This window comes from Triticum aestivum, chromosome 6A (assembly GCF_018294505.1).
Source record: "Triticum aestivum cultivar Chinese Spring chromosome 6A, IWGSC CS RefSeq v2.1, whole genome shotgun sequence".
NCBI lineage: Eukaryota > Viridiplantae > Streptophyta > Magnoliopsida > Poales > Poaceae > Triticum > Triticum aestivum.
Window position 1 is genome coordinate 2,221,552 of NC_057809.1, and position 22,838 is coordinate 2,244,389.

The 22,838-nt window shown below is 44.9% G+C and overlaps 2 protein-coding genes and 2 pseudogenes across 2 annotated transcripts; 3 read left to right on the plus strand and 1 right to left on the minus strand.

Moving 5' to 3' along the window:
* Nucleotides 1–3,877: 3,877 nt before the first annotated feature.
* Nucleotides 3,878–6,612, plus strand: LOC123131566 (NAC domain-containing protein 82). The gene is made up of 4 exons (XM_044551210.1): nt 3,878–4,376; nt 4,524–4,801; nt 5,538–5,912; nt 5,997–6,612. Exons 1-4 carry the CDS (start codon nt 4,220–4,222, stop codon nt 6,318–6,320), a joined length of 1,134 nt encoding a protein of 377 aa, XP_044407145.1. The 5' UTR covers nt 3,878–4,219; the 3' UTR covers nt 6,321–6,612.
* Nucleotides 6,613–6,716: 104 nt separating this feature from the next.
* Nucleotides 6,717–9,986, minus strand: LOC123131567 (receptor-like protein EIX1; annotated as a pseudogene).
* Nucleotides 9,987–10,323: 337 nt separating this feature from the next.
* On the plus strand, nt 10,324–14,483 carry LOC123131521 (probably inactive leucine-rich repeat receptor-like protein kinase IMK2; annotated as a pseudogene).
* A 2,493-nt stretch (nt 14,484–16,976) lies between these two features.
* LOC123131522 (receptor-like protein EIX1) lies at nt 16,977–20,146 on the plus strand. The gene is made up of 3 exons (XM_044551172.1): nt 16,977–16,986; nt 17,046–17,326; nt 17,702–20,146. Exons 1-3 carry the CDS (start codon nt 16,977–16,979, stop codon nt 20,144–20,146), a joined length of 2,736 nt encoding a protein of 911 aa, XP_044407107.1.
* The last annotated feature ends 2,692 nt before the right edge of the window (nt 20,147–22,838 follow it).

A 22,838-nucleotide genomic window follows, 5' to 3' on the forward strand; every position in this document is an offset into this window, starting at 1 on the left:
GCTGCCAGGAGAGTGGGGGGGGGGGGGGGGAGCTGAATTATGGGGCCGCCTGCCCCCTCATATCCACCGTCCGTTTTCGGCAGATGCGATCCAACGGCCTGGATGATCCAGCAGGGTTTAGCCAGGTTTTAGGGCTTAGTCTATGTACCCACAAAAGAAAGATGTTTAGTCTCCTTATCTTGATATTAGTTGTATTATGTTACATTTCCGCGGAAGTGGCCTTGATTGTTGCCGGCTGAACCATTGGTGGATAACATAAAAATTGATTATGGGTTTACTGCTAAAAGCTCTGCCATTTTTATAAATGTAAGGGTGAACGTATATTTACCTGTATCTGAATCTGGCCCTGCATCCATCGATTTAATGATATCTTCGTAGCTACTCAAGACATGGCGGAATTTGCCCCTGATCAGCAGTGTTACTGGTGCTTCTAGGCTTCGAACTGGTGGTTTGGCTGCCCTCGGTCACGAGCTTACCATAGTTCGAAAGGTGCCTCTCTTGGTTTATCAATGATAAGGAAATATGCATGGGTATAAGATCTTACTCTCACGGCCTTCATTTGTGCTTGGAATCTCATCTTGATATTAAACATAGTCTTGGAAGACACCGGTTACGATGTGCTCACAACATGACGAAGTGGGGGATGTGTCCAAAATACGTTACGACGGGTCACGACTTGCATCGAGAGTCACTTGTCCAATCATTGGCTCTTATTGTCACGCGGGGTAGCTCAGTTATTAAGAATTACTTCAGACAAAGGCATTGGACGTTTAATGACTACACCTTGTTTATCCCCAATGAATTATTTTTTGCTACCATACCAATCCTTTCTGGTTATCAGAATATTGTTCCACACATCATCGCTTCTTAACTCCTCCTTTATCGATGTATGGGAACATGGGTACTTGTAAGGCCTTATAATGGGAAGAAGACAAAAGACAATTCTGTTGCAAATCATACATACAAATAACCTCAACCAAGCAAAATCATTTCAATGATCCCATGCACAAATACATAGGGTTGCAAGGCCTTGCCTCAACTCATTGCCTTAATGAATTACTCAAGCGATCAGATCGCACAAAGAAATCATTGAAGAAATATGGGAGGCAATGCTTCGTCTCTGTAGCCCCAAAAGAAAGATGTTTGGTCTCTCTATCTTCACTAGCAAAAGGGCATGTGAGTTGCAATGGGAGGGAAAAAAATCATAATCTCCAATGGCAATGACCACATTTTCTTCATATATCATCGCTTGATTTTGAAAATTTGTTCAGAAATGCAAGAAAATGTTTCTTTTTTAAAATTTATTCCCAAATTGAAGTGATGTTCACATTTTCGAAAAATATCATGGTTGTCAAAAAACTTGGTAATTCAAAGAATTATTTTGAATTACAAGAAACGTTTTTTTAAAACATACTATAATATTCCGATCCACCTTGGCAGTTAATTCTACAAAATTCACACGAGTATATAGTCATAAAGACTCAGAAGCATTACTATTTACCTAGATATCTTCGATCATTCATGAACATTTTTACAAATTTGGGAACTTTTTTACTAATTACATACATTTTCTTAAAATTGTGAACATTTTTTTTAAATTGGTGGTTTTTTAAAATTGGTGGACTTTTCTAAAATTTATGAACATTTTTTGAAATGCATGAACATTTTCTGAATCAGCAAATATTTTATGAATCAATAAACACTTTTGTAATTCATGGACTGTTTTAAAAATTTAGGACATTTCTGAAAATGCATGAACATTTTTCGAATTAGCTAACATTTTGTTCAAATTCATTAATAATTTTTATTACACGGACTTTTTTCAAAATGATGTACTTTTTTATTTTACAAACAGTTTTTTCCAAAATTACAAACATTTTTTTGAATATGCCAACATTTTGAGAAAAATCCTAAGCATTTTTTGAATTCACAAACATTTTATGTTTTCTTGAACATTTTATTTAAAAATTCACAGATTTTAAAATTTCAAAGTTTTTTGAAGTTCCAAATTATTTAAAGTAAAGAAAACAAAAACAGAATAGAAAAATGAAACTAGAAAACAGACGCTCGCAAATGGGCTGGCCCAATCGGGCGATGTGTCTTCTCCAGCGCGCAGAGCGCAGGATAGTAGGTCTCTATGCTTGGGCCGGCTTTGAAAACCAACTGCCTCGCGAGGGAGTGGGTGGAGCTGAATCAAAGGGCATCTGCCCCACATATTCACTGTCCATTTTTGGCAGATGCGTTCCAATGGCCTGGATAATCTAGCAGGTTTAGCCAGGTTTTAGGTATTTGAAATCTCACCACTCCAAGTATTTTCACCTCAAAGAAATATGGGAGGCAATGCTTAGTCTCTGCGGGCGATTTGCTCCTCTGTGAGCCGGTGCTTGTCGGAGGTTGTACCTCTAGTCAGCATGCGCGTGTTGGAACACCACCTCCCACTCTTCCTTCACCATGTCGGTGAAGTGCACCAACACTGTCCATAGTGATGTGCGGCGTGGACCGGCTTGTCGTCCATTGGCTCGTTCGCGTTGCTGCTCTCCGGAGAGCTCGCCGGCAAGCCAGCCTATATCTAGCTGGCTCGGCGGGCCTACCAGCGAGCGGAAAGCCAGGAGCTCCTTCTTTTGTTCGCCGTAGAGCCTATCCCATAGGCTTTGGTGCTCGAGTCCAAGGTGGGTGTGGTGCACAGAGGAGATGGAGAGTGAGGTGTGATGCCAGTTGTTTCACGGACCTGCCCACGTTTAAATAGCGGGCGATGTCAAGATGGTGATTAATGTCAGCCAAGGATGCTGCGTCTGGTGAAGCTTGGGTATTGTGAGTTTACTAGAGCTCGTGGGAGTCAATCATCGACGCCTGTCAATTATTTTTTTCATTGACAAATCGGTTGCAACTAAAAATTGTAAGGAAAATCCATTTTGTACCACTGAACCTTGTTTTCTTGTCAGCTACCCGCCTTTGGATTTCGTTTCTCTTTAGCTTATAATATATGTTCTCACCAGCGAAAAAAAGTAGATGTTCTCCATTCTTTTAGGGGCCAATAAAAAATAAAAGTAGCTTTCATTTTTTTTTGGAGCAACTCTCATGGTGTCTCATGAGAAGTTATTTTTTGGAGAAATTTTTTTGAGGCACATTAGAGGTATTAATTTAAATGCATTTTGACGACGCGTGGGATAATGATGAGCCCAGCCCATGAAGGAGGCCGCCCAACAGAGCCCAGAAGAATGAGAAAGAAGTAACGCAATAGTATGGTGGAGCCGGCCAACAACCACCGGCGGCGTAAGTCCCTCCCCTCCCCTCCTCTCTTCACTCCAACATCCTGCCTCAGATGGACCTCTCTCTCTCGGTTTTTCTCTCGTCAATGCCTTAGATATATCTAGCTCTGTATCTAGTCTGAAAGTTAATTAATTTCTCTTATCTTCTGCATTGCATAAACAAATACCTACTCTTTGCTTGCCCATGTTTGTTTAAGACATAGTTATGTCACATCTAAACTGATTTTCACTCTGTTTGTGGTCTATTTTTTTTGTCCTAGTTTTTTTTGTTTCTTGTTGATGCATTATATACTTGTGGGAGGTTAGATGTGACATCCTTAAAAAACATCTAGATGTGAATTAGACAAACTGTTTGTTTAAATCCGAATCGTATGTAGTAAGCACTGACATATGTTTGATTGGATTTGCTTACACATATGGTTGCCAATTCTGCAAATCCAATCATTTCTCCTGCCCTGCTCTGCTCTGTTCCAACTTCCAACACAGTTCCACTTTTATTTGTTTTGTTAGATAAATAAATGCGGAATCTTTGAATGCATATATCTTCCATATATGTTTTGTAACAATCCATTCTTTTGTCCAGGATGCATGTCTCTTCCATACAGTATTTGGCATATGCTTGCCAGTTCTACAAATCCAATCATTTGTCCTGCCCTGTTCTGCTCCAACACAGTTCCACTTTTATTTGTTTTGCTAGTTGTTAGATGAATAAATACGGCACCTTTGTCCTGCCATTTGTTTATCAAGAACAGAAGAATGCTTACATCTTCCATATATGTTTTGTAACAATCCGTTTCCTCCTACAGGACGGTGTCCTCACGAACTCAGATGTCTTTTGATGCCACAACAAAGGATTACCTCTGCTTTCTTCGGCGGGGCTGCCGCTGTCGCTTCTTCTGGTGCTCAATAACATCTCGGCATTGGATTTGATAGTCACTGAAGTTCCCCTAATGGAAATGGCGCCACTCCCTCCTGGATACCGGTTCCAACCGACCGATGCTGAACTCATCCTCTACTATCTAAAGAGGAAGATACTGGGTAAAAAGTTGCGCCCCAATCCTGTTACAGAAATCGATATCTACCAATTCGCCCCCTGGGATCTTCCAGGTATATTTTCATTTATCCCCCCTCTCGTATCACTAGCATTTGAAAGTACTGCATAACCACATGCTTGTATTTACATGCGGCTGTCAAACTTTGCACAAAACTGTCCTACAAACTGTTCTTCTAACCGTTTGTTTTAACTTTGTTCAGGGAAATCTTCAATGCCAACTGGGGATCTTCAGTGGTATTTCTTTTGTACTTGCGGTCGGAAGTACCCTACCGGGTCAAGAACTAACCGGTCAAACCAAGCTGGGCACTGGAAAGCTACTGGAAAGGACAGGAAGGTGGTGTGTAATTCTCGGACTGTTGGGATGAAGAGGACCTTGGTGTTTCATGCTGGCAAGGGACGCAAGGAGAAAAGAACTGACTGGGTCATGCATGAATATAGGCTGGTCGAAAGCGAAGTACCTAATGCTGGTGTTAGACTGGTATGCTTCTTTGCTGTCTTTGTACAAGTTTCACTATCTCTTCTATGAAATGGGTTTCATGCTCCAAACACACCTGTTTGCGCTAGATTGATCATTGATTACTCCCCTGAAAAAATATTTTCTGTTGTTTACAATTGATGATTGCTTACTCCCCTGAAAAATTATTTTTCAGTTGTTTACGGAGTTGTTTTGGAAATGAATGAAACTTGTATTTATGTGTGTAGAACTATAAAAGAGATCAACATTTCAACGTATGGCCGATGCAACGACACCAACATAGCATGCCATGCATGATTCAGCAAATTGTCGCTCAACATGTGTCTGAACTATTTAATGTTGAGTAAGATGCAAGTTTTCCTTTTCCAGTACAATCTGAAGCTTTTCCAACATACATTACAATGCATGTGGCACCAACGTACACTGAGTGCTCCCCGCAAAACAAAAGTACATTGAGTGCTCCAAATACCCTTTTGGTAAATTATATCCGGAGATTTTGGGAAGTGCGCCATAAGTAGCAAAGATAGAAAGCTCCAAACAGCAAGAAACAAACTGTCATAATCAGAGAATTGCAGCAATTACCCACTCCTCAAACTGAAGGAGTTAGTTAGTTTATTCTTCGACCGAGAAAAGTTATCACTGATGTGATCTTTTTCCGTTTTGTTACTAGCAAAATGTTTGTTAGCTCCACTTGTACTGCAAGCAGTATGTTTGATTCATTGTCTATCTGTTATTGCAGGACGATTTCGTTCTCTGCAAAGTCTATCAGAAAAGCGGTCCAGGTCCCAGGATTGGGGAACAGTATGGCGCTCCATTAGAGGAAGAGGAAGAGGAAATGAATGATGCAAATGGGGAAGCTTACTGTTTATCCCATTCTTCCGCACCTGGACCAAGCCATGGTGGTGTGTTGAACTTTGCGGGTCAATCTGTTAGTGATGGCGGCAGGGTTTCCTTGAGCCTTTTGTCAGCAAATAACGGCAAGAGCTCCTCGAGTGGTGTCCGTCCTGACAGGGCTTCTCATCCGGATGTTAACTGGGACAGGATACATATACAACAGTTAGCTGATATTCTGGGTTTTCTCTCTACGAATCCTGTAGGCCAAGATGGTCCACCGGTAAATTTTCTTTCTGTCTCTTGCTATCTGCTGTATGCTCATTCTGTCAACTCGATCTTAACTTTTTCTTTGGTTTGGATGCAGTCTGATTCAACCGCTTACCATGACACGGAAGCATTGTTTGACGATAGTGAAGCTATATTTGACATAGCGGACCAAGTAGTGCCTTCTTCACTGGTTAGCCTCTGCAAGCAGTGTGACTCGTGCGGCGTGCGGCTGGTCGACCCTTTTCTGGAACCGGTGGCAGGAGAAGTGTACCTGGAGCTGAATGACCTGCTGTTGTGTCATGCCGGCCATGTTCCACATGGCAGCAGCCATGAGGGCCCTCAACACTGGATAAGACAACGTCCATTTGTCCATAGTAGCAGCGCGGCCAGTGGCACCGTATCTGCAGCAGTTTCTGGGTAAGGGGTTTCCATCTAGCTAGAAGAAGTGTGGGATCTCAGGGGTATGCTCGGCTGTCACTCGAGGCTTTCATTAGTGGTTGTGCATTAGTCATCTGTCAAGTAAGTAAAGTGGGAGTCTGACAAGGTGTACTAGTCTAGTCAGTAGGTAGGTAGGTTTTTTTGGTCGGCAATCGAAGGATCTGCAACCCTTTTTTGTTGTGAGGAGGCAGATAGATATGGAAGGGATGAGGAGGAGAAGATGTGAATATTCGGAGGGGAGCGGAGCGGAGGGCCCCTTCCCTTGAGTTTGTTAGTGACTGGATGGCGAGCGCAGGTTGAGGTGTGAGTTATATCTATCATGTCATAGAATTTTAGCTAAAACTTCAAGTCACAACTCAAGAAGAAAAAGGACAAATCGTGACATGAATGCTGTTAATTTAAACTGGGCTGTGAATTGGGCATGTTTGCACTATCACAGCCGAATTTGGTATGCTTGTTTTGCCTAAAAAAATAGAAAAAAATGGTATGCTTTTTTCTCTTGCTGTGAGTTGAATTTACGACTGAAATTTTCTAACACATTAGATGTATGCTATTTCTTTATACTCAAATTATTTTAATAATTCTCCAGGACTTATAGTACAAGTTTTCGTTGTTCGGTGCACTGGTAGCACAAAAACTCTGGGTGTAGGTTGAGGTACCGGTGCACGCTCTCTAGGTTGATGTAGCAGGTTGGTTGTATGTACCGGGTATAACACAAGCAGTCGCTGCCGCAAGACCAGCAAACCATCGAGGTGCCCTGAAAACTAGAAATCATGGACAAGAAAATGGTCACTGCCTGCGCTCGCAACACCAAGAAGATGGTTCGGGTCCAGTTTCTCAGAGATGGGGTTGAGTGCAGGCGCCGCAAGACAAGGGATTGAACCAGCCATGGATGATGGATACGACAGAGAGATGATGTGGCCTTGATACCATACAAGGTTTTGAGGCTGGAAGCATGTGCCCTTGGGCAGGGATGCGTACGTGTTATATGGAGCAATCACATTACATAGATTTGGTTCGTTCGCTTGAGCTTAATCCACATATTAGCTATACAGAGATATGGATCAGTCTCAGCTAGCTAACCACCCACAACAACACACGCACGACCCTAGGCCTTCTAGATTAGATACTTGGTTTATACACTACCGAACACACGTACAATATCTCCAACAATATTGATCATGCTAAGTTATAAACCAAAGAAAGCATTACACACAATAATAATCATTAAAACCACTATTTTGAACAAATTTGAACTAAAGCCATGGCACTTATTTTGGGATAGAGGAAAGTAGTTACCTACATAAGCTCCAACATTTTGAGACCTCATCCTTGACGGATATTTCTTGCCAGTGAAGCCCAACCCATGGCCACGTGCACATAAGCTCGATCATACATGTGGTCTGTAAATGAGAACCAACCAATCCTCCATTTTCTCTCGAGCAAGAAGCCACAAAAGACAATCCACAAACCAACTACAAATCCTATGCACATGCTGAGGTATAACGAAACCACATCACTCATTCCTTCATTATGCTCTTGGGGAGCATATGGAATTATGTCAGTTCGTGAGCAATTCCTTGGGACAGGTGGACCACATAGACCTGGGTTGCCAGTATATATGGACGCTTGGTCCTCTAGTGTTCTTAATTGGTTCCCGGATGGTATAGTCCCAGTCAGATCATTATATGACAAGTTCAAGCGGGTTAGTGACGTTAGAGATGATATGCTTGTAGGGATTTCACCAGAGAGCCCATTGTGCGAGAGGTCAAAAGATTCCAAAGCTTGTAGCGCACCGATGCTTTGGGGTATTATGTCAGTCAGACTATTCCAGGAGAAGTTCAAGTTCTTTAATGCAATGAGCATGCCAATTTCCTTAGGAATCTGCCCGCTCAAACTGTTGCTGGAAAAATCAAGGTTTACCATGTATGCTATACTTTTGGTATATTCAAGCACTTGACCTTTTATCTCCACCTCTACAGTATAAGCATCAGTGGACATGGCCTTAGAAACTCCACCAACTACAATATAATTGACAAGGTCAAAAAGGCCACCACTATTATTGGAAGTAAAAGTCATATATGATCATTGGTTGGTTACTCGTGGGGACGGGTTCCCCGTGGGTTTTGAAAACCCGACGGGTTTAGGGGATGGCCAAAATTTTAACCCCGCACACGTTGATGGGGACGGGGACGGGTTTGCGATTTTCTCGTGGGGATGGGTTTGGGCAAGCAAAACCCGATGGGTTTCGTCCCCGTTGCCATCTTGAATCATGTATGCTTGTGTTCGAAACATCAAGATAAGTGATCGTTGGTTGGTTAAGCCAAGATGGAAACTTGGGCCCTAGTATACAAGATCCAAAGCCTGAGTAGGATAAGTTGAATGGAGTTATCCATGTACTATCGACCTTCACAGTTAAGGAATTACCTGAGATATCTAGGGTTTGTAAGGTGCTCAGATATGTGAGACGGTCCTCGGTGATTGTACCATGTAGGTTGTTGTGGGCCAGCGATAATTCATCCAAATTTATGAGTTCCCGTATACTAACGGGTACCTCTCCATACAAATCGTTGTTGTCGAGGTTGATCTTGGCCAAGCTGCTAAAGTTCCCTAACCGATGCAGTAGCTCTGCCACATCCATGATGATGAAGTTGGTTTCTAATACGAGCTCTGTTAGATTTTGTAGTTTCTGGAAGCTTAACGGCACCATGCCAGTGAACTTGTTCGAACCAAGATACAAACTCTGAAGAGAGGTCGAGTTCCCCACATCGTCAGGGATTGGACCATCGATTCCGCAATCAGTTAGGTAGAGATTTTGGAGGCTGGGTAGACCCCAAAGCAAATTTTTGGCTCCAAGAGATGTGTTGAAGGAGTTTGCAATAAGGCTGAGGGACTCCAGGGATGTGAGATTTGAATGCGCCGGGGGAGACATAGAGTTCTGAAGCGCACAATAACTTAAATCAAGGTCTGTCAAACGGGGGAGCATGTTGATAGCATGAAGCCAGTTGACGGCAGCGATGAGGTCCACGCCAGACATGCCGAGGACCTGAAGCTTCTGTAGGCACGACACCCATGTGAGGTCAGGCGAGTAGGAGCCATGTGCCATATAGTTGAGCTGAAGGCTGACCAAGTTCGAGAGGTTGCCGAGGTGGGGTGGAATCCGACCACCAAAATGGGAGTCAGAGAGGTCGAGATGCGTGAGGCGCCCACGCCCGAGGGAGCCAATGAGCTCCGGGATGGGCTGGCCACCGAAGTTGTTGCGTGAGAGGTCCAGCTTCTTCAGATGTCATAAGGTGAGCAAGGAGGAGCGAATCTCACCTCCAACGCGGTCCATGAACGAGTCGAGCGGCCATCCGCTGTTGATTTTGAGCATGATGACATGGCCGGTCCGGTTGCTGCAAACGACGCCCGTCCACTGGCAGCACTCCACACCTCGCCATGACGACAGGAAGTTGATGGGGTCGGTGAGGCCGACCTTGAAGTCGAGAAGCGCGTTCCGCTCGCGGGGGATGCAGAGGGTGCCTCCTGGCGTTGGTGGCAGGGCTGGGAGGATCGGGTGGCGGGGCATCGTGAAGATTGCTCTGCTGTGGCTGACCAAGCACATGGTCAAGATCATCGTAACCCGGAGCAGCTGCCTCGGCACGGCCATTTTGTGTGTGCGTGTGTGTGGACTCTTGTTTCGTTGGTTGGGTATTTATTTGCGAAGGAGGTGTGCGTGATTGAAAAGAATTCCACAAGCGGGTCAGCCAATTCGTTCATTCTTCACAGCCCGTCGGGTACATGACAAGGAAATGCCCGGTCCTTGTGGTTAGTTTCATTGACTTGAGTGATATATAATTAGGCCAGTCTGTACCAGTTAGGTGTGTACTTGTGTGGTCATCATGGATGGATGTCATGTCACGGTCTCATCCCGTAGAAAATCTTCCGTTTTCCTATTTTCTTTGGATATCACTGGCTCTGTGGAACGCTTCGACCACACGACGACGATGGCGATCCCAATGAAAACGAGCGGTACCGACGCATATGCTTCACCATGCTCGTGTCCTCCTTGCTCCATTTGCGAAGCCTGCCTTCACCCACACAGAATCAGTATCGCACGACATGAGTGCTGCCGGTGGACGGACGTCGTTTGCATTGACCGGACCGGCCACGTTGTCTCGCTCGAAATCAGCAGCGGAAACTTCTACCCGTACGGGGCTAAGAAACGCCTGGGAGGTGAGATACGCTCCTCCTTACTCAATTTACCACTTCTGAAGAACCTGGACCTCTCAGGCAACAACTTCGGCGGCAAACCCATCCCGGAACTCGTCGGCGCCCTAGGGAGGGGCACCTCACACATCTCGACCTCTCCCACTCCAATTTCGGCGGCCGGATTCCTCCCTACCTCGGCAACCTTTCGAATTTGGTCAGCCTTCAGCTCAACGGTATGGTCCACGGCTCATACTCGCCTGATGTCGCATGGGTGTCACGCCTTAGGAAGCTGCAGGTCCTCGGCATTTCTGAGGTAGACCTCAGCGCAGCCGTCGACTGGACTCATGCTATCAACATGCTCCCCTATTTGATAGACCTTGATTTAAGTTCTTGTGGGCTTCATAACACTGTACCTCCCCCAGTGCATTCCAATCTCACATCGCTGGAGAGCCTTTCCCTTGAATCAAACTCCTTCAACACATCTCTTGGAGTGCCAAAATGGGTCTGGGATCTACCTAGCCTCCAAATGCTCGACCTATCAGAGTGCGGAATCAATGGTCCAATTCCTGACACCGTGGGGAACTTGACCTCAATTCAGGGATTGTATATTGGTTGGAACAAGTTCACTGGCACAGTGCCATTGACCTTCAAGAGACTGAAGAAACTACAAGGGCTTGTATTATCCTCAAACTTCATCAACATGGACGTGGCAGAGCTACTGCATCGGTTGCCATCAGATGAATTACATGCGATGGGTTCAGAGGACAACTTTCTGACAGGGAGCTTACCAGAATGGCTAGGGCACTTTAGCAACTTGACCATGATCAATCTCAACACAAACGAGCTGTCTGGAGAGATACCTGTTGGTATATGGGAGCTCGTAAATTTGGAAGGATTGTTGCTAGCCCACAACAACCTACATGGTACAATCACTGAGGACTATTTCACAAATATGACCACCTTACGATACCTAAATATCTCTGGTAATTACATAACCATCACGGTCAATAGTACATGAAAAACTCCATTCAGCTTAGAGATAGCAAGCTTTAGATCTTGCATACTAGGGCCCCAGTTTCCAGACTGGCTTAACCAACCAGCGATACTTTATCTTGATGTTTCAAACACAAGCATACACGATAGCATACCTATCTGGATTGCAAATTCCTCTGCTCAATATTTGGATTTGTCAAGAAATCGCTTGGTCGGAATGCTTCCTACATTTTCCCTATTATCTCCCTTGGAAATACTGGATGCCAGTTCTAACCAGATTGTTGGCTCGATTCCAATACTTCCAAATAATCTACTCTACTTGGACCTCTCTGGAAACAATCTACCAGGCGCACTGCCATCAGATATAGGAGCGCCAATGCTAGAAGTACTCCTTCTCTTCAACAATTCCTTTTCTGGAACTATTCCCTGCTCGCTACTCCAACCGCGAGAATTGGTATTTCTAGACCTATCAAAAAACCTGCTAAATGGGTCATTTCCCAATTGCCCTCAAGGATTTAAAACCTCAACCATTACCATGCTTTGGTGCGGGTCTCTAGCTTTGGTGCGGGTCAGCAGGATTCCTTCATTCCTCACGTACAGCCCGTCAGGTCCGTGACGTTAGTTTCATTAACTTGAGTGATAGTATATAGTTAGGCCAGTCTGCACCAGTTAGCTGTGTACTTGTGTGGTCATCATGCATGGATGGATGTCACGGTCTCATCCCGTATACAACCTTCAATTTTACTATTTTCTTTGGATATCACAGGCTCTATGGAACGCTTCGACCACTCGACGATGATGGCGATCCCAATGAAAACGAGCGGGCAGGATAGAGAGGTACCGACCGACGCATATGCTTCACCATATGTTTTCGCAAGGGGCAATGCTAGACCTACATAATAGTTGTTATGTTCTTTACGTAAATAGCAATATGGAGCAATATTAGTGGATCATTAGGCGGGAAGGGGCCCACAACTCTGAAAATAAGGGGCGGGGAGAAGATTAGACAGGCATGTTACGTAGGTCTTCGTAGCGGTTTGCATAGATGTAGGATTATTGTTTCGCAAGATCACCATCATGCTCATGTCCTCCCTGCTCCATTTGTGAAGCCTGCCTTCACCCACACAAAATCAGTATCGCACGACACGAAAATGGCAAGAAATTAGAAGAAATTAAATGAGAAAAGGATAGACCATAGCGGAGCAAATGGGAGCTCGCTCCCTCGGGTCGCAGCTACCCTCCCAGCCCAGCACTCGCCCGACTTCCCACCACCGGTCATAACCTTTATGTCGCCCCTTGTCACCATGGCTCACCCGCCGGTGCTGGCGTTCACCGACGATAGCCGAAGCTGGTGGTCCCACACCTCGTGGTCGGTCGAGTAGTTCTGTGGCCGGCGTCCCTCCGTGATGTCGTTATTGTACCCGTGGTCACCATACATGTAGTAGAGCTCCGCATCGTCGCGGACAATCTAGGCGGCTCTCGGAGGGTGGCGGGGGGGGGGGGGGGGGGGTCGCCAGAGCGGATCTTGGCGGCATCTGAGTCAACGACGGCGGCGCTGTTTGGAGTCATTGATCCGCTTGTTGAGACCAAACTGCTTTCTGATGGTTGCCTCGAAGAATACATTTTTTTGGAAATGATAAATCCTGAACGTTCAGAATTTAAGCATGACAATCCGAAAAAATTTCATGGCAACTTTAGTTCACGCGAGGTTGGCAAATATGACAATTTTCTGACAAAAAAATAAACCAGGACAAAGTTACCATGTTTTAACAACTATAGTTGCCACCGCCTCAAATGAAGTTGCCATGAAAAATGGTTTGAGATGACATGCTTAAAATCCGAACATTCGGGATTTATCTGGTCCTTTTTTAGCACCTTCCTATGCTGGTTAATTTTTGAAAAAACTTGCACGAAGAATACATATTTTTTAGCACAATAAGAACCATGCCACAAGAAGACCGTCACAAAGATATGGATGACGTTGCCCCTCGTTCGAGCGTGTGGCTTGCAGGATGTGGCTTTCTAGAATAGTATAGTGTACCACGTAATTTTGCTTTTTTTTTTTGCTGAATTTTGAGGACAAGGGGAGATATATAGCTCCTTTATTTTTGGAGAAGTTGCACAAAGATTAAATATTTTACTAGCAGAATAAGGACCGTGCCAGTGCGAGAGAAGACCGCCAGCTGCCTGATACGGATGGCGTTGCTGGTTCCATGACTCGATCCCGTTGTCACTGTCACACAGCTGGATTGGATCTGCACATACGTAGACGTAGTTTTCCTGTAGAATTGAGTGATTTTCTAACGAAAATAGTTGCCATTGGAATTTCATCCATCCGCTAAAGACAATAACCTCGCGCTCTAGCTGGCTGGCGTAGACTGACCTAATTTTCACTCAAGTCAAGCTAACTTGATGGACGGGGCATTTCCTTGTCACGTAGTAGTGAGGACCATCATGAAAGCTGGTTTGGTTTGGATCGATCTGAGAGATTGAAACCTACTCCCCCCGCCTCATAATATAAAAGCGTTTTTGACACTATACTAGTGTCAAAAACGCTCTTATATTATGGGACGAAGGAAGTAGCATCATGTTGATTGTCATCGCTGACTCGCGACAGTTTGTTGGGTGACTTGCACAATTGAAGAAGATCGCGTAGTAGCAGGTGCTCTGATCGCTCCTCTTCCTGCTTCGGCGCAGCGGCGAGATCGAGGGGCGAGAGTAGGTTGGGGCGATAACCACCAAAGACGTTCCAACTGCGGGCGTTCACCGACGACAGCCAAAGCTGGTGGTCCCTCACCTTCTTGGTCCAGTAGTTCTGTCACTGGCGTCCCTCCATGATATCGTAATTGTACTCATGGCCTCTGTACATGTAGCTGAGCTCCGCATCGTCGCCGTCGATCTAGGCGGCTCTCCGAGGGTGGCGGGGGTGGGTGTCGCCAGAGTGGATCTCGGCGGCATGTGAGTCAATGACGGCGCCGCTGGCACCCATATCAAAACTATGACGCAGCTCCAAGCCTTGATCCCATTTGTAATAACCATGTGGCGCCAGCCGCGAGATCACCCAGAAGCGGAGCCTTCAGCGAGGCAGACCGAGCTCATGCACAACGATGCACGGCCGACCATGCAGCTCGAGGACGCCGACCACCGTGTCCCCTACAACATCGAATGGCGGAAGGCGGCTCATGCGGTGCGTCTCGCTTGCCACGTCGACCACCAGGAGCATATTGGGCTTCTTGCCCGACTTGCGCTCCTTTGTGAGCAAGTACAACTTGCCGTGGATGAGCATTGGTGGCGAGCGCATTCCCTGGCACCGCAAGAGCTCCTGGAGCAGACACCAATGACCGCTGGTGGCAGCACCCAACATGAACACGTACATGTAGCTCGGGCGCTCCACCATGCCGTGGGAGTCGGAGAAGGAGAGACCGAAGAGCTTGTACTGGCATGTCGACGGGCTATACCCCATGGCGTAAATGTGCCTCGCCCTGCAACTTGTCGCCTGTGATGGGGTTGCAGAAGATGATCGGATACGACCTGTCCGTCGCGGCGAGGCACAGGAAGCCCTACGTTGCAGGTGTTGGCACCCTCGTCACGCTGCTCTTGCCCGGCTCCTGTGTCTCTGTGACAAGCAGGGCCTCCGCACATGCGCCGGAGACGACGTGCACGGCGTGGGTGTGGAGGGCGAGAAAGGAGCGGTCGGTGAGGACGACGCGCCATTGCCTGCACACGCAGCGGCCAACGGCGACGGCCCTCGTCGGCAGCCTCAGCAGGATCTGGCGGAGGGTCTCCTCCACCGCTGATTCCATCATCGTCGTTGTCGAGCGAAACGCCACAATAGATCGATCAGGTCATCGACATGGATCGATTATCGGGCGTCGCATGTATATATTGCTCATGCGCTTGATCGAAAACTTGGTTGGTTTCCGTGCGGGACAACCTAGAGCGAACATGCGCTTGATCGGCGGCTCGCATATTCCCTTCGCTTTTTTTTCCGAAAAAACTAACGCCCATACGTGTGGCATATTGCACATCGCCCACACGTCTCCATCACCACTCATTTTGCCACGTAGGAACATATGACATCAGTAGAAATCTTTTTGGTTTTCGGCTTCAAAATATTTTATCTCCTAATTAAAAAATTAAAACAAAAATCCATTTTTACTATTAAATCCGTCTCGACAAGATCTTCAAAACTAGACCCTATGTTGATATGTTTCGACGAATTTTTTTTTTGCCCAAAAGTTGCCATGATGTTTACACTGTAGTTGCCATAGTGTTTAAACTAAAGTTGCCATCTGGCAATTTTAGTTTGTAGAGCATGTCAATTTTAGTTTTTTTATGATGGCAATTCTAGTACTTTGACTATGAAAATTATTTTTTGTATGAACCATGGCAGTTTTAAGTGCATGTATCATGGCAAATTTAGTTTATGATTCATGGCAAGTCTAGTTTCTTAATTTCCCATTTTATAATATGTCAAAATTTACTCTTAAGTGTAGAAAAAAATAGCTGAAACATGTCATGGCAACTTCAGTGTAAACACCATGGCAATTTATATGCAATAGACATGACAATTTTTAACTCAAGAAAAATTTCGTCGAAATATATTAATATGAGATCTAGTTTTGAAGATCTCGTCGTGAAAAATTTAATGGTGAAAACGGATCTTCGATCGGATTTTTCATTTAAGAGATAAAAAGTTTTAAAAACTGAAAATCTAAAAAGATTCCGAGGTGCATGCATGTGGTGACATGGCGCAGTACGTGTGGGCGGTTTTGGCTCCCACCACATGTGCGGGTGTTAGCGTTGTTCTTTTTTTCCTGGTCCTCCATCGCATTGCGTGTTTTTCTTTCTTGACGCATCATCGCAATGCGTGTTTTTTAACACTGTAATTTCAAAAAAGGTCTTATATTTTTATGCCGAGTAGTACTACTTTCAAAATAAGTAGTGTTCCTTTTTTTTTGTTAGGGAGAACTCTTCGTCAATTGGTAGTCCCCCTCCGACCATGTTTCTCCATAGCTTTTCTTCATCCAGCCAATTTTTTCCCACCACATGATATTTGACCACATCTTTCTAACACGCCACTAAATCATATTAATTTATTTACCCTTTACAGCGCTACATGAAATTCATCTTAATTAACTTACCTCTTCCAATAATGTGGAATTGCGCCATTCGACTCCACACCATATTTCACCGCACCCTTCTGGTATGCCACTCAATCATATTAATTTACTTATTATGCACATGATGTTGGGCCAGTCCCCACACCGAATACTTCCAGCGACGGTGATACGAACGACGATGACAGACAAAGCTTTACGCCGAGATGCGCTGTAGGTAGCTAGCCTGATTTACTCTAGCCACGCCCAAGCTAGCTAGCTCGATATTGTTGATCGATTCTTGCCGCCGGCCAGAATATAACAACCGCGCACACACGAATCGCTAGACGAGATTGATGGCCACAGGTACGAGATACGTACCTGTTGATTTCTTTATTGATTTCAATCTCAACTCGTGGTGCAAGTTTTACTCGTGGACGCGCTTCTCGACTTCAGGGACGGCCTCTACGACCCAAGCAACCTCCTATCGTCATGGCGAGGTGTGGAATGCTGCCGGTGGGCTGGCGTCGTTTGCAGCAACCGGACCGGCCACGTTGTCAAGCTGCGAATCAGCAGCATATACATCTCGGACACGTACAGCCTTGGAGGTGAGATACGCTCCTCCTTGCTAACTTTACGACATCTGAAGCAGCTGGAACTCTCATACAACAACTTCGGAGGCCAACCCATCCCGGAGTTCATCAGCGCCCTCGGGCGCGGGCGCCTAACGCACCTCGACCTCTCCTACTCAAGATTTGGCAGCCGGATTCCTCCCCAGCTCGGCAACCTCTCGAACCTGGTCAGCCTTCAGCTCGAGTATATGGAATATGGCTCTTACTCACCTAATCTCGCATGGGCGTCGCGCCTCAGGCAACTGCAGGTCCTCGCTATGAGTAACGTGGACCTCAGCTCTGCCGCCGAGTGGTTTCATGTTATAAACATGCTCCCCTATTTGACATACCTTGATTTAAGTGCTTGTGAGCTTCCGAACAATATGCCTCACCAGATGCATTCCAATCTCACACATCTGAACCAGCTATACCTCTCATGCAACGACTTTGGCGGCCAACCCATCCCGAAGCTCATCGGCGCCCTTAGGAGGCTGACACATCTCGACCTCTCTTCGTCCAATTTCGGTGGTCAGATTCCTCGCCACCTCGGGAACCTCTCGAACCTGGTCAGCCTTGATCTCAGCAGAATGCCGCAAAATGCTTACTCACCTGATCTCACCTGGGTTTCGTCCCTCACGAAGCTGCAGGTCCTCATCATAACTGAGGTGGACCTCAGCGCCGCTGTCCACTGGACTCATGCTATTAACATGCTCCCCAGTTTGATAAACCTTGATTTAAGTTCTTGTAGGCTTCACAACACCATGCCTCCCCCGTCACATTCCAATCTCACATCTCTGGAGACCCTCACCCTTTCTGGAAACTCCTTCAACGCATCTCTTGGAGCCAAAAATTTGGTTTGGGATCTGCCTAGCCTCCAAGCGCTCTTCCTAGATGACTGTGGAATTGATGGTCCAATCCCTGACGCGGTGGGGAACTTGACCTCCATTCAACACTTGTTACTTTATTCGAACAAGTTCACTGGCACCATGCCATTGACCTTCAAGAAACTGAAGACACTACAACAACTCTTTTTGCAAGACAACTTCATCAACATGGATGTGGCAGAGCTACTGCACCGGTTGCCATCAGATGCACTGCAGGAGCTGGTTATGGACAACAACAATTTGAAAGGGAGCTTACCAGCTCGTCTAAGGCACTTTAACAGGTTGAACACGCTCTTCCTCGACTCAAACGAGCTTTCTGGAGAGATACCAGTTGGTATACGGGAGCTCAAAAGTTTGAGTAGATTATCGCTAAGCTCGAACAACCTGCACGGTACAATCACAGAGGGCCATTTCACAAATCTAACCACCTTAGAATTCCTACTTATCTCTGAAAATTCCTTAACCGTGAAGGTCAACAGTACATGGAAGCCTCCATTCAAATTAGTCTCAGCAGGCCTTAGATCTTGCATAGTAGGGCCCCAGTTTCCAGCATGGCTTAACCAACCAACGATCACCTATCTTGATGTTTCAAACACAAGCATACATGATAACATACCTGTCTGGATTGCTAATTCCAATACTAGGTATATGGATTTGTCAAGAAATCGCCTTTTTGGCATGCTTCCTACATTTTCCCAACTTACTCAATTGGAAGTACTGGACGTCAGTTCTAACCATATTGTTGGCCCGATTCCACCACTTACAAATAGTCTACGCTTACTGGACCTATCTAGAAACAATCTATCAGGCGCATTGCCATCAGATATAGGAGCATCAAAGCTAGAAGTACTGCTTCTCTTTGACAATTCCTTTTCTGGCACTATTCCCTGCTCCCTGTTTCAGTTGCAATACTTGCTATTTCTAGACCTATCAAAAAACCTGCTAAATGGGACATTGACCAAGTGCCCTCAAGGACTCAAAACCTCAAATACTACCTTAGTTAACTTGAACAACAACCGTCTTTCAGGAGCCTTCCCATTATTTCTTCAGAGATGCAGAAAGCTACAGTTTTTGGATCTGGCGTACAATAAATTTTCTGGGAGAATACCAACATGGATCGCGTCAAAGTTACCACAATTGGCATTTTTGCGTTTGCGCTCAAATATGTTCTCTGGTGGCATCCCCAGTCAACTAACTATGATGAAGGGGCTTCAGTTTTTAGACATTTCATGCAACAACATATCAGGGAGCATACCACGCTCGCTTCAGAATCTCATAGCTATGACACTTACTTCAAATAATAGTGGTGGCCTTTTCAATCTCACTGATTATAAAGTTTTATCTGCGGCCGCGTATGCTCAGGCTTATACTGATAGTTTATTGGTGAACATAAAAGGTCAACAACTTGAATATACCAAAGGGATCGCATATATGGTGAACATTGATTTTTCTTGCAACAGTTTGACAGGACAAATTCCTCAAGAAATTGGAAAGCTCGTTGCATTAAAGAACATAAACTTCTCCTGGAATAGTTTGACTGGCATAATACCCCAATTTATTGGTGAACTACATGCATTGGAGTCTTTTGACCTCTCACATAATGAGCTATCCGGTGCAATTCCTACAAGTTTATCAGCTCTAACATCACTAAGCCACTTGAACTTGTCATATAACGACCTGACCGGAACTATACCCTCTGGGAACCAACTAAGAACTCTAGAGGACCAAGCGTCCATCTACATTGGCAACCCAGGTCTATGTGGCCCACCTCTCACAAGGAATTGCTCACGAAGAGACATAATTACATATGCTCCTCAAGAGCATGCTGAAGGAATGAGTGATGTTGTTTCATTGTACCTCAGCATGTGCTTAGGATTTGTACTAGGTCTCTGGGTTGTCTTTTGTGGCTTACTGTTCAAGAGGAAATGGAGGGTTTGCTGGTTCTCACTTATGGACCACATTTATGATCGAGCTTACGTGCAAGTTGTTGTGGGTTGGGCTTCATTGGTAAGAAAAATCCGTCAAGGATGAGATCTCAAATGCTCGAACATCTCTTGATACTAATGATATAAGAATAGCTTCAATAATCACCGTTGTGTGCAATGGTCTCTTTGGTTTGTAACTTAGCGTGATCACATGTGATAGTTATTATTATTGGAATTGTACCTGTACTCGGTAGTGTATAAACCGAATATAATACTCTAGAAGGGGCGTGAGTGTGTTCTTGTTCTTGTTGTACATGGTTAGTCACTTGAGATTGATCCCAATATCTGTATAGCTAGGGCGTGGATAAAGCTCAAGCGAATTAACCTAATCTTGTAATCTGGTTTTTCTATATAACACACACGCATCCCTGCCCACCGGCATATGCTTCTAGCCTCAAATCTGTTCACGCGAGCTCATGTGAGCTCGAGCCAACATACTCCACGTCCTCATTTTTGCCACAACGTTGTAAAAAACTGAAAGATGCTGCCTAGGCTATAATGTCATTTTTTTGTTGATACTGCTTGGCTGATTTATTCATTTGATGACATGACGACAGTGCATCATCTCTCTCGGTCTCGATAAAGTAGTACGGTACATACAACCAACCAATTAATTAGTCAAGAGTCAACTCTTACCTCAACAAATTAGTCTCTCTCTCTCTCTCTCTCTCTCTCTCTCTCCCTCTCTCTCTCCCTCCCAACCTGCCAATAATAGTCACATCTCCATTCAACAACCAACCAATGCTTCTCCATGCAGTCACTAACAAACTAAAGGGGAGGGACTCTCGGCTCCTAATATATTCACATCTTCTCATCCTCCTTCCTTCCATATCTGTCTGCCTCCTCATCACAACAAATAACCTGTTGCGGATCCTTCAACGTCTCACCACCCACGCTGACCAAAAACCTACCTACTGACTAGACTATTAGTACACCTTGTCATGACTAATGCACAACCACGAGTGAAAGCCTCAAGTGACAGCCGAGCATACCCTTGAGATCATACTTCTTCTAGCTAGACAGCGCCCCTGATCCAGAAACTGCTGCAGATACGGTGAAACTAGCCGCGCTGCTACTATGGATGTTGTGTAAATCCAGTGGAGGGCCCTCATGGCATGCACCCTTTGACAGCACCAGCACCTCGCTGCTGCCATCTGGAACATGGCCGCCATGGCACAACGGCAGGTAAATCAGCTCTAGGTACAGTTCGCCTGCCACCGGTTCCAGCAAAGGGTCGACCAGCCGCACACCGCACTAGTCATACTGCTTGCAGAGGCTAACCAGTGAAGAAGGCACAACTTGGTCTGTTATGTCAAATATAGCTTCACTATGGTCAAACAATGCTTCCGTGTCATGGTTAGCGGTCGAACCAGGCTGCATCCAAACCAAAGAAAAAGTTAAATTAAATATATAAGATCAAGTTGACACAATGAGCATGCAGCAGGCAGCAAGAGTGAAAGAAAAATCACCGATGGACTATCTTGGCCTCCGTGATTCGTCAAGGTATGACCCATCATATCGTCTAGCTGCTGTATATGTACCATATCCTATTATTGGACCTCCATCACATTTGGTGCAACCGAAGGGAGATGATAGCATGGGCTATATATTATCGATTTGGATAGTGGTCCAATAATATGATAGGTGTTTAGGCACAGTGTCCTATCTTGCCAGTTGTGGCTATTTGTATGAGTTCTTATTCTCGTTTGGCTATTTGAGATATTATTTGTACTTTGAGAGTCGTTACTATTTAATAAAGGTTTCTTTTATTATGCAGTTGTGCCCCACTACTCAGTTTTGCCATTAAAAATTACAACTCCTAAAAAATGTCATCATTTTCGTGCGATGCTTGCTCAAAAATGCCCTTAGATATCTAAAAAACACCATTATTTCATTGGTTGTTTGCTCAAAAATGCCATTGAACATCATTATTGCCAAGTCAAACCTGATCATGTTATATGACAAAAATACCCTTAAACCCATATGTCAGCTCTCTCTATCTCACAATGACAAGTGTGGGATCCACTTGTCAAGAGTAAGCAAGCGAATAATTTTACAGGAAAACAAGAACGCTGTTGGGATCAAGTGGAACTCACACTTTATTTTATCTCTACTCTTAATGGACGAGTTGGTTGAATAGTCCTCCACTTTTGACTGGTTTTTTTGTCTGGTTTTTTTTGTCTCCCTTCCCACCATCCGACCGGTATACTTTTTCTCCACTATTTTCTTGTAAACAAACACTTTCCTACTGTACAAAAAGAGACAGATCCTAACTTTGCTAACTTATCCAAATCAAGCGATCCATCTCATCAATACAATTTGTTAGAGGAAACAAATAACAAATTTTAAGGAAACAAATAACCGACTTTAAAGGAAAAAAATCCAATTTACTAATACTCCTGCATCATGATGGAATCAGAACTTTCCTAACAGTTTTGCTAAAGCACGTCTAGATGTGCCATAAGTATTGCACATCTAAGTCCTATGTCATTGATCTTACGTTGAGATTCGTGAGGATATTTTTTTCTTTTTTTTCCTCTTTATATTTGATTCACTCACTTAGATGTGCAATAACTAGAGCACATCTAGATGTGCCTTAGACACACCCTTTTCCTAATACTCCTACATGGCAAATCACCACATATTCACTTGTCGTGGCTCCCGTTCCACGAATAGGAAATTCCCAGCAGCTTCGACCCCTTTCACACACGACCATGGCGCCGCTGCCCATCGCCGCC